Source organism: Salarias fasciatus, unplaced genomic scaffold (genome assembly GCF_902148845.1).
Source record: "Salarias fasciatus unplaced genomic scaffold, fSalaFa1.1, whole genome shotgun sequence".
Taxonomy (NCBI): domain Eukaryota; kingdom Metazoa; phylum Chordata; class Actinopteri; order Blenniiformes; family Blenniidae; genus Salarias; species Salarias fasciatus.
The window spans coordinates 265,819-277,967 of NW_021941388.1; the positions used below are offsets into that span (position 1 = coordinate 265,819).

Below are 12,149 nucleotides of genomic sequence, written 5' to 3' on the forward strand. Positions count from 1 at the left end.
GTGCTGCGGTATCTGACAGCAGGATGTTAACAGCAGACTCCTCTGAGCTGAGAGGTGGGATCTCAGTAGGAGCATCAGTGCTGCTCATAACCCTGTCATCAGTTAGATTTTCCTTCATTGGACCACTGTCAACAGAGCCTGACCACTGCAGGCGAAGAAATGCCCACAAATGGCTGCAATCTGGGAGATGCGTCAACCCAGTTGTCTGTCAAAGCGTTTTTGTTGTCAGATATGCTCAAATCTTGAAGCTGACACATTTTTATATTTCTAACGCATCAAGAAAAAGTAAAGATAGAGAGCTCTGTTATATCACTATATCTCAGGAAAAATGTGTATTTTTATCTTCTTCGTTTCATCAGACTGCAGTTCTCTCCATCTGCATTCAGCTTTTACGACAGGAATTCCACAGCTTTTTCCACATGCGAATCGATGTATTCATTATAAAGATGACAGGTGAGATGAAAATGGTTATTTTTAATAACTGTAACAAATACAAGGGATGACAGCATTAACTGTGATCATGGAGCTGTCCACCAGAGGGCGCTGTTGGCTCCAGTGAGGCTCAGCCTGACACTGAGGCCTCTTCATACTCTGCATTGACTTTTAAAGTGAAGCAACACAAGTTTCTACAAAACTCCAACTGCAGTCAAAAATGAGCCCCTTTTTATTAAGAAGAACAATTCTGTGCTTTCTCAGCAGGATATCTTAGTAAAATGGACAATTTTGACATGAGGAGGATCCAAGTCTATCCAACCACAGTTTATTTATGGAAATATTTGTATAAACATTACATGTTAAAACAGCTTAAAATTGTTACAGAAAAACACTTCTTATATTTCAACAAGACAACGAGACAAAACACTGATCAAACTATATTCAGAGGAACAAGAACAATGTTCTGGGATGATCATCCCCGTTTCCAGGCTGGAATATCATTAGAGATCTGTGGGATGAGCTGATGTGAGCTGTCCGTGCTCAGAAACCGTCAAACCTGACTGAACTGGTTGGAATTAGTGAACTAATCGGGATTCATCCCGAATCCAGACACTCATTGGAGGTTATTGGAAGCATCATGTGGCTGAGGCTCAACTAATTATCAATGTCAGGGAGTCTAGTTTTGTTTTGCATATCCTACGTGTCTCAAAACTTAGGACATGCAACAAATTAAAAGCTGGCATTTCACCACCTCCTCCTCTTTCCAGAGGGCCCACATCACTGCTCCTCTGGGATTTTGACAGTGGAATAGACGATTGACACTGGTGCTGGAGGATCAGCGGCCTGGGTTGTGTTGACATCAGGAGGAGTGTTCTTCTCCGGGAGCAGGTCAGCGGGAGCGTTGACGGTGGCATAAACAGACGGCAGGGGGCGCGCAGGCTGGCTCTCAAACACTATCTCTTCATAATTGTGATCTCCATTTTCTCCCTGAGGAGGAGGAGAGGAGAGGCGAGGTGAAACATGAACAGCTGCTGTTCTGATATGCAAACCAAGCAAACACACACACTACCTCTGTGTTTGGTCCAGGGTTTGTGGTTTGCTCCGGTCGTTCATCTGCAGCGCAACATGCAAAAACAGAGTTCATTAAGAGGAAACATCCTCATCTGTTCACGAAGCCTGTGCAAATAACCACATCACTAAAAACTAAAGTCTGTGGCTTCAGAAATCATGCGTAAAGAATGAACTGAAAATAGAAACAAATGGAGAGGATCGTGTTAGTGTGTGTTATGCTGAGGTGGTGTGTCTCACCCCGTTTGCAGGTGAGTCTCTGTCTGCACAGCATGATCACAGTTATTGTCAACAATGAAATACAAAACAAGATACCGACGACCAAAACTGCAAGACAAGACAAAAGATAACACCATCAATTGTTGCATGTGAGCAGACAGTGTGTCATAGTACATGTTGAGCTCTAACCCAACTCTGTTTGCCTAAAGGCACCTACCTAATGCAAGCTTCCTGGGCTTTTTGCGTGGTTTCTTGTCCTTATCGGTGCCAGAGTCACGTGTTTCCACTCCTTGATCCTTTCCTCTTGAACTGACCGATTTTGTATTTTCAGCTGTTTGAGAGTGAGAAGAAATATGATGAAAGATGAAAGGCACGATAATAAACATTACTGTTCCAAACATAGGAAGGTCTGCAGGAGGGCGGTGAGAGCAGACCATAGAGGTGGAGCCAGTGACCAGCAAAAAGAAAGAAGAACCGAAGGATGCTGGGGTTTTTACTGTGAGTGAAGAGAATGAAAAGGTTTTAAAATGACTGCATTAGAGTAACAGCTGCTGAACAGTAACAGTTGAAGGGAAAGTGAGTTATGTCAGATATTAATAAAGGGAAAAAGATACTGAGGTTCATGGATGCAGAGAAGGAAGACATTAAAGGAAGGCCATCAGCTGTGCAAAAATACTGAAGGAGTCAGGAAATGCTTCCGTCAGACTGAGTGAACGTGTCCATCCGCCTGACGCACAGTGGCTGGGTGTACTCACTGACAGTAAGCTGTATTTTGGTGTAGCTGTCATGTTGCAGCGTCTCTCCGAAGCCACACCAGTATGTCCCAGAGTCGGATTTGGTCAAGTTTTTGATGTACACATAGAAATACTTGGATCGGGGGCTATCCCTGATGTCAAACCTGCCTTCAACTACATTTCTATCGTGCTCTGTTGTATGTATCAACTTTGTACAGTTTGCAGGATTCTCCCCTTTGCACAAGAACTTCTCGTTTCCCGCATGCTTGTCAGTATAGGAACAATTGATGTACGCATTCTTTGAAGTAACTCCAGAAAGTTTCTTTGGGTTAATGTCATCCCAACCTGCAACAGGAAAGAAATCCGTCTTCAGTTAAGCAACAGTCCAGTTCAGCATCTTTTCCTCTTTTCTAGTCAGTACTCACTCAATACTTGCAGGTGGATCTCAGTCAAACATGCAGTGTGTTCATCATTTCTCACAGCACACACATATTTCCCAGCATCGCTGCGTGTCAGTGAGGTAATGTTCACAGTGTAGACTCCTCGATCTCTAGAATTTTCCAGAGAAAACCTGCCTTTTCTGGTTAGTGGCTGCCAAGATTCAATTACTATGGGTCTGTTGCTCTCAGCTTCTTTGTAGAAGTGTTTGATCTTGTTTTCTTCGGTGCTTGGATAATTGCAGACGATGGTGGCAGAGCCTCCGAGATATGCAGTCTGATTCACAGGTGTGCTGCGACCTGCCGCAAGGTTGAGGATATTTTTAAATTCAGTTCAGATGCACCTGTTACACTAAAGCCACCTCAAGTTGGAGCAACACTTTATTTATTGATTAATGTTTTTTTTACACCATGAGTGCTTTCAGTGTAGCCTGACTTTCCACCCCAGAACATAAAAAAATGAAGTGTCACTGCTTTAAAAACAACAATAAATATAATGCGTCCTTTGCTTAAGGGAAGAGGCTTCATCACTCCCATTCTCGGGGCATTCAAATATTCTATCAGCTGAGATTGACGCCAGCTTCCTGTGATCCAAACCTGGATTAACTGAGTGTGGATTTTCAATAGTCTGTGTGACACTCTGGCTCTATTCTGTGAAGTAATTCTGTGAGAACAAGCTCAGACCTGCTGTCAGAACCTCCTCCGATTCCTCACTTATTTTCATCTGGGACGTCGAATAAAGAAGTAGTTTAAGCATCAGCGGAGCTGCTGCTGAACCAGAACCAGAGAGCTGATGACTGAGACCAAATTGTCCTTTTAACATTTATTTGCACCTTAAGAAGTTTAAAACACTGATTCAAACATGAGGTTGTTTGGATAAAATGCAGAAATAGCCATTAAAAATCAAACTTACCATGATTTAAAAGATAAAATACAGTCATTACAGATGAACGATTCTTCTTCACAAGTGATTTGTATTAAACAGAAATATTTGAAGCCTTCACGTGGAGCCTTCACTAAAATACTTGAAAGTGAAAGTTTTAACCTCAAGGGATTTCTACAGGTTTTTATTTACGCTGGACAGTTTCCAAGATCATTAAATAATTTTGGAGCCATTTCATAAAAGGTTTTTCTGTTGAGGAGAATCCAATTCAGCAAAACCACAATTATTCTGTGTAATTCGGCTTTAAAATGTTATGAACCTGACATTTTCTCACTGATGTGAGAGATAATAAAACCATGTTTCCACACGTCAGACACTGTTTAATCAGACCGATCAGTCATCATGATTACACTGTGGCAACAGCACAGCAGAGAGATGCTCTTTGGAAGCAAATTAGTAAACTTCAACAATCATTAATTTGACAAATTTAAAGATTAGAGCTCCTTTACATTAGTTTAATTTTTAAAAATATTCCTCCCATCGCCACTCAGCATCATATAACAGAATATAAGACAGAAAAATTGTTTTCTAAATTCTATCTGCTTCATTATTCATGCACCAGCGACCTTTCTTGTGTTTCCTGTTGCCCTGAGATTCTTATCAGTATTTATAAAGAAGGTGTGAATTACTGAATTTAAAAAAACACATTTTTGACCTTCAGTGGAAAGGAATAAATCTAAAGTTTCTGATAAAGTTTGTTCATTGATTATTTTTACATCTAAAGTGTAACAACTCTTTGCGCAATGGGTGCTTTCTACTTCTGTCTGATTGTACTTACATTCAGCGTTGGCAGGTCTTGGTTTGGCTCCTTCCACAGAAAATAAAAATACATTTCCTGCCATGAAAAATTCAGTTATTTCACCATAATTAAAGGTTAATTTCAACTCAAACAAAATAAAAGAACTTAATGAAATGACAGGTGTTGAATGTTACCTGATATTAAGAAAACAATGATTTTCAAGGACGTCTTCATTCCTTCACAGATGTAGTAACTCTCCTCTACACTGTATCTCCTCTGAACCCACAACTGTGTGAGAAAAACACCCGTTCCTCTTTTTTTAACACGCGCTGTGAAACATTTGCATGATGTTGAACAACAAAGGTCCTTTTTTGAGTTGTGGAGAGAGAGAAACAACCAGAGACTGAAATGGAGAAGAGAAAGAGAGCGTGCTGACTCACAGAACCGTTCCACCTGCTCGCCATCGTTTCATTTCTTTCATGTGAAATATAAATATCCCTCACATGATCTCTCTCACGCAGGCAATTTACATCCAGATTTCTTAGATTCCAGTGAATTCTTCATGAAGTTAGACGTAAGTCTTTTCTGTCCAGTGGGGCGGGATTAAAAGACCTGTGTGAACATGTATAGTGCATGTGGTGTGTGTCCATGGGAGTTGAGGAGTTTCACTGTTAAAAAAAAAAAAAAAAGTAGTGTAACTGTTTACCACAGAGGTATCAAACAAACATAAGGCCCGTGGGCCAAAACCAGCCCACAAGAGATTCCAATCCGGCCTGCCAAAGGTGAAATTTAAAGGTTATTATGGAAAGAAAATGTATTTGATAGAGCCACAAAAAGAGTAAGTCTGGCTAAAATAAACACAAATTGTTGACATCTGGATGACAGACGCAAAGACAAACTGCATCAGATATAACTCAGATCTATTCTTCTCACTTCATATGTAAAGTTTTTGAGGCATTTCCTCCAAGGTGCAGGGCTCAGGATCAATACTAATCACTTTGATTGATTGATTGATTGATTGATTGATTTTATTTGTTTCATTCTTTTTAAAAGAAAGAAATGAAAAGGAACAGAAAGAAGTGAGACTTATGATGTCTGCCCCTATCAACATAAAATAAATGACAATTTGTCAAGATTTGTTAACATATCGCCAAAAAAAATACAAAATTAAATACAACCATTTCACTAAATCAAAATACAAACACGACCGTTTCACAAATAATTACAGATCAAATACAACCATTTCACAAAATCTAAATACAAAAAAAAAACCTTAATGAATTATTTTCAAAAGAAACAATCATTCTAAGTTTGACCATTCTTTAAAACAGAGTCGTGCCCTCCCAATAACTGTGCTTTTAAACATTTCTTGAAGATGTGAATGGACTGAGACCTCTTAATTTCACTGTCAAGTTTATTCCATAAATTGATTCCTTTTGTTGTGATGCATCTTTCTTTCAATTTGGTTCTTGATTCCGGTCGTTTGAAAACTTCAGTGCCTCTTAATCTATATTGACTGTCTCGCTTTGCAAATCTATTCTGTAAATTAAATGATATTTTTTTCCGGTGAGCTTTATACATTGTTTTAAGAAGGTTGAGTTCTACCAATTCTTTAATTTTTAAGGATTTCAATTTTATAAATATTGGGTTCGTTTGGTCTCTGTAACCACTTCCATTCACCACACGAATCGCTCGGTTCTGTAAAAGGAAGAGTGGTTCAATGTAGGTCTTACAAGCATTTCCCCAGACTTCAACACAGTAGGTCAGATATGGTATGATCAATGAACTGTACAACAGAAACAAAGAATTATTGCGAAGTGACTCTTTCAATTTGTACAGAACAGCAATGGTTTGAGAAATCTTAGTTTTAACGTACTCTATATGGGATTTCCATGTTAGTTGTTCATCCAGCAATACACCTAAGAACTTAATTTCATTTGTTCTTTCGATCTCTATACCTTCCACTGTCAGTGTTGTGTCAACATCTTTCCTTCTGTAACTGAAAATCATATATTCGGTCTTACTGATGTTCAAAGATAGTTTGTTAGCGTTGAACCATTTTATAACATTCTGAAACTCTTTTTTCTACAATTTCTAAAACTTCATTTATATTGTCTCCAGCATAATACAAAGTAGTATCATCCGCAAACAAGATGCATTTCAATAAGCTGGAAGCAGTGTCAATGTCACTGATATAGAGAAGAAAGAGTACTGGTCCAAGGACGGATCCTTGAGGAACCCCACAAGTCATGTTTCGATTTTTAGATTTTATATCGTTGATTTGAACAAATTGTTTTCTGTCTTTTAAATAGCTTTTGACCCATTCATGAGCAACACCTCTTATACCGTACTTATATAATTTATACAGCAATATGTCATGATCTAGAGTATCAAATGCTTTTTGAAGATCTACGAAGACACTTACTAAGAAACCTTTCTTGTCCATTGCATTTGTAATTTCTTCTGCCAGTTCCATAATTGCTGTGGTGGTTGAGTGATTAGTCCGAAATCCATATTGATTGTTACTTAAAATGTTGTGTTTATCACTTAATGAAGTTAGACAAAGAGTAAAGATGGAAAATTCTTCTTTCAGCTTGTAAAAGCTCAGAGCAGAGCTCATCAGAGCTGTATAAACAGAACTGGCAGTAATATGCTGTAGACACAGTATATATACATTCATCAGTGCCTCAACAACCAGGCTCTTTTCATGACTGGTACAAAGGAAGGGAACTGTTTAGCAGACAGATGAATGAAGTCCAATAAGTTTGTAATTGTGCTGCAGTCTTTGACGATCCGATGTCTGTTCTTATTTGTAGTATCGACTGACTCATCCGAGCTGAAGATTTGCTATTTTTGCGTCCGTGTAGAAATAATAGGCATATTCTATTTCATTTTATAAACAAGTACAACTAAAATCTATACTAAGATCCACATCCTGTTGGAAAAAAAAATCAAATTGATAGATAAACTTGAACTTTTCCTGAAATTCAAATTTCTGTGACTTTCTCTTCTGTCATAAAGGTGTCGAGAAAAGTAATCTAATGAAATCAACAATGCATATCATGAAAATCTGGACTGAGTTTCACTCCTATTTCTTTTTGCTGAGTTTGTTTTATTTCTGTCTCTCTATTTGTACCAATAACAAGATTCATTTCCTCTTTCAAAGTAACTGTTTGAGGTCATGTGGCTGAAAGAAGGAGACAAACTTATCCGTGCAGTGAAGCAGAAAATGAGGCAGAGAGAAGAAATTACCCAGAGGGAATGATGGCTGAATGTAGAGAATGTAGGATCAGACTGAATTTGAATTCAAGGCGCATCAAGCAGATGCAAAGGCTCTATTTATATAGCTTGACCACTAGACGGCGCAGTTCCCCATATTATCAAACTATCATCTGGCTGTGCTTCATTCAGTAAAGTTTTTTCTACATCACACTGTCTGTTTTTCCTCATTAGAGGTATAAAGCATGCTCTGGAATCAAAAATCAATATCTATCAGAAATTAAAAGATGTCCATTTTAATTATTAATAAACATTGGCTCCTAGATCGCCTACCCAGCAATGTACTCTACTTCTTGGAGAAAATTCTAAATAATAATAGAGGTTTTTTTTTTTTTTTTTTTTTACTTTTTCTTATTTTTAGAAGAGCAACTTCTCAAACTTCCTCAAGTACAGAAGTCAAAATGAATATTTATCTTTATCTTAGTGCCTTTTAAAGCACCTTGAACTTTTGTAATAGCCATTGGAATACACACACACACACACACACACACACACACACACACACACACACACACACACGGTATGGCTACAAGGGGCCATGATTTAGCGTGTATTCAACCTGCCTGAACAATGTATCTGCTTTCTACTGTGAAAGTACATTAATATTCACATTTCAATGCTCAGAACCAACTATCATTTATTATGCTGTAATTCAACTCAGCTCAACTCAGCTTTATTTATAAAGCACTTTAAGACAACAATCATGGCAACACAGTGCTGCACATGGGCAAGAAAATCTAAAAATAAATATAAATACAATAAAATAAAATTGTTGACACTAAAGCGGGAGTACGTCTCATACTGGGTTAAAGGACAAAGAGTAAAAATGTCTGAAGATCCCTCTTGAAAATGGACAGTGAGGGGGCCTGTCTGTAGCAGCTCGTTCCACAGCTCAGGGCCAAAGCAGAAAAGCTCTGTCCCCTCTGAGCTTACACCTGGACCTGGGTCCCTCCAGGACCAGCTGATCCACTGACCTGAGGAGGAGTGTAGGGCTGAAGCAGCCCAGAGACTTAAAAAAAACAAAAACAAATAAAATAATTCTAAAATGAGCTCTAAAGTGCACAGACAGCCAGCAGAGGGAGGCCAGGACCGCAGTGATGTGCGGCCTCTTACGTTCTCCAGTTAGTAGCCGCGCTGCAGCATTCTGGACCAGCTGGAGACGTGCGAGGGACGACTGGCTGACTCCAACATGAAGTGAGTTACAGTAATCCAGCCGGGACGTAATAAAGGCATGGATTACTTGTACAAAAAAAAAAAAAAATATGAAAGCACAACAATAGAAAAAAAAACTAATTTAATAATTATACTGCATTGTATTTAATAATGTAAAAGTTGTGGGAATGATACACTTTCTTATGATTGTAGATGGTTCTCATGGCATGTTAGTGATAAATACTGCAGTTTCACTTTTAATTTCCCTGAAACTCTCCTCAAAAGTCAGTATGGCAGACAGCTGGATATTCAGACGTTGGAGTAGACGGCTGACTCGTCTGTAGATCTGAGTTCAATGGTCGTGTACGTGGTCATTGGGTCAGGCGGCGTCGCGGCGCTGCAGTCTGCATGTTTGTTGAAGCTCACAGTGGAGTAAAACAGAGCTTCCTGTTGAGTCTGAGGCTCCGGTGATACGTCAGAGTAAAGATCCGTCGTGCTGTTGGCGCTGCTGAACGCTCCGTGTTTCTGGCCGGTTGAGGGCGCGGCGCCGTCCGGGTGTCTGTCCTGGTCCTGTGTGGACGGTGTTGCTTGAACCATCGGTTGGCCCTTTTCTGTGCGAAGAGTGAAGACATGCATGAGTTGACACACACACACATTTGGGATTGATTTGACATTATGCTTGTCCCCAAAAATGAACTCCAAACAATTTGCTTTGTACTGTTGCTGAGAAACTGCTTTTGAAATTGTTTTGACGTCAAACTATGATCAGAATGCTGTTTCTGACGATTTGAAGTGTCTTCTGCGCCATCTTGGTGTTTTTTTCACCTTGAGATGGGCCGATGTGTTTCTTTCGATGTCTGAAGAATATGAGAAGAGCTACCGCCAGAGCCAGCACCACCACTCCCAGACCTGTCCCGATGTACAGCTCCTCTGAAGAAGATAACCACAGCACTGATAAACCACTCAGGACTGAACCATCACCATTCACACCAGAGACGGTTGCTTACTGGGGGTCAGAGCACTCTGTGACTGACTGTCCTCCCTTTTTGATTCTCCTGAAAAACAGATAAACATGTTTTTACTTCTGCAATGTGAGAGTCTGATTTGTTTCCTGTGCTGACTAACGTTACAAAACAACCCCAAAGCTCCTCCCTATTTTGAGACAGTTGTGAAATTTGCTGCGTTTTGGTGAAAGGGAAATGAGACAGAGGGGGTTTCTCCCATCAGCAAGCTGCTCGCATGCAGAGCTGAAATAACTCACTGACTCTGATGTCCACCTGAGTGTACGTGTCGACGCCGACTCTTTCTATTCCACACCAGTAGGTTCCTGAGTCTTCCAGCCTCAGTTTAGAGACAGTCACATAGAATGTGTTTCCCTTATCCCTGATCCTGAATTTCCCGTCTTTGTGTGGCCTTTTGCTGGTCACCAGGACGTCTTCGTCTCCGCAGGGTCTGCTGCAGAAATATTTCACATTGGAGGCAGCGTTTGAGTGCACGCATTTAATTTCGACCTCTTGTCCCTCCACTGCAGTCACCACTATGGCTTCGGCCTCCTGCAACCCTGCAGAAAAACAAGGGCAAGAAGTTACTTTTTTTTAAATCAGTGTTTGTAATTTTTTTTTTTACTGAAAATATTTATGTGAACCTGAAAAACCATTTGTTTATATTATTTTAACTTGGCTTTTAATTCACCTTAATGAAAATTCCTTATACTATTATAATTATGACAGCATTGCAGCAGTTGTAGGAGACGCTGCAATGACAATACAGCTTCTTAATTTAACTCAGTTTCAGTAACTTCCACATTGATTTACATCATTTCTCAACTGCTCTTATTTTGTCAGTCATAGATTATTTAGATGGAGTGCGTCAAACACACAGTTCCCGCACTCATTTTTTTCTTTTCATTTACGGGAAAGTTTTATTTCGTGGCACACAATGAAAGCCAGTTAGCTTATCGATGAAGTAGTAATTAAAGTTAATAACTTACCAAGTAAGTATTTGAAGTTTCAGAACGGTCTGTTCAGATGTGGTTTGTGCCGCTATTCAAGGCCCAGTCAAAATAAAATTGATTATGTGACTTCTGAATTCAAAGGAGTTTAACTCCTGTTCTCCACACTCCAGCTGTTTCCGGTATTCACTGCCTGAATTTGGATGACTCTGTATGTTTGAGTGTTTTCACAGGAGAAGATAGCGGCATTGGGAAGACCTTGAGGAGTATCTTCTTCTTTAGGGAACCATCAGAATAATATTCAGCTCTCAGTATCACTGCAGTGCCTCATAATGCCACCCTCTTTGGTTAAAACAACTTGTTCTTTTAAGATATCATTTCTTCTCTCTGACTCCTGGAATGAACTACAGGTCCATTGATTACTTTTTCACTAAGTCCTGTGTTTTGACTGTATCCTGCTTTGGCGTGAAAAACCACAACAATCTAGTATTTCTGAAGATGAAAACATAACTTGAAAAAGTAACCAGGAATATACATCGCCTGTTCTGAACACAGTGACTTGTGGAGAAAAGAAGGACTTAAGAATATGTTTACTGAACTCACCTTGGAGAAGAAAGGCCATAAGCACCAAGGTAACATCCATTTTCATTCTATCACTGCAATATCTTTGTCACGTTTCAGTCTTTCGGTGCCACGCTTTGGTTTCAAGTCCTCTAATAAGACGGCTCTTCAGAAGAGGTTCCTGCTGGTTGTCATACTTCCTCTCTATGGCCAGTTCCTCTGTCTGTATCCACATCCTACTTTGAGCATGTGATGAGAAGTCAGTGTCCCTCCCCCCTCCGTGACAGAGGAACTTTGCTTTCTGTGTGATCAACAGGTCAGAAGACAACTAACGCAAGAACCGTCTGTAAATATCGTCACTGTGTTTAAGTGAAGAAATGTGACGACAGTGGTGAGGTGGTTGGCACGTGTTTTCTCTGGGCTCCTCCGACAGTTCAGAGACATGCATTTGGGGTTAAATGGAGACTATAAACTGATGTGAATGTGACTATGGCGTCTGCCCTGTGGTGGACTGGTGACCGTCCAGCCTCCCAGTCCTCCATCTGAGTTCAGTTCTTATAACCTGCAGCCATGAATCATTGGATAAAACTGAACAGAAGAATGTTTAAACCAGTCATGTGTTCCTCTTTTT

The 12,149-nt window shown here is 39.8% G+C and overlaps 1 protein-coding gene across 1 annotated transcript; it reads right to left on the reverse strand.

Annotated features, from left to right (window-relative positions):
- Positions 1–564: 564 nt before the first annotated feature.
- LOC115385461 (uncharacterized) lies at positions 565–11,712 on the reverse strand. Its single transcript, XM_030087475.1, has 13 exons — positions 11,561–11,712; positions 10,268–10,567; positions 10,014–10,061; positions 9,832–9,936; positions 9,322–9,617; positions 4,770–4,863; positions 4,615–4,671; positions 2,882–3,193; positions 2,478–2,801; positions 1,940–2,053; positions 1,744–1,830; positions 1,505–1,548; positions 565–1,422 (listed from the first exon to the last, which is right to left on the reverse strand). Exons 1-13 carry the CDS (start codon positions 11,604–11,606, stop codon positions 1,213–1,215), a joined length of 2,037 nt encoding a protein of 678 aa, XP_029943335.1. The 5' UTR covers positions 11,607–11,712; the 3' UTR covers positions 565–1,212.
- Positions 11,713–12,149: the final 437 nt, after the last annotated feature.

Coding starts and splice junctions, on each gene's coding strand:
- LOC115385461 (XM_030087475.1), bottom strand. CDS start 11,606: ATGAAAATGGATGTTACCTTGGTGCTTATGGCCTTTCTTCTCCAAG. Junction 10,568..11,560: donor TATGGCCTTTCTTCTCCAAG/GTGAGTTCAGTA, acceptor GTTTTTCTGCAG/GGTTGCAGGAGGCCGAAGCC. Junction 1,423..1,504: donor ACCCTGGACCAAACACAGAG/GTAGTGTGTGTG, acceptor CCTCCTCCTCAG/GGAGAAAATGGAGATCACAA.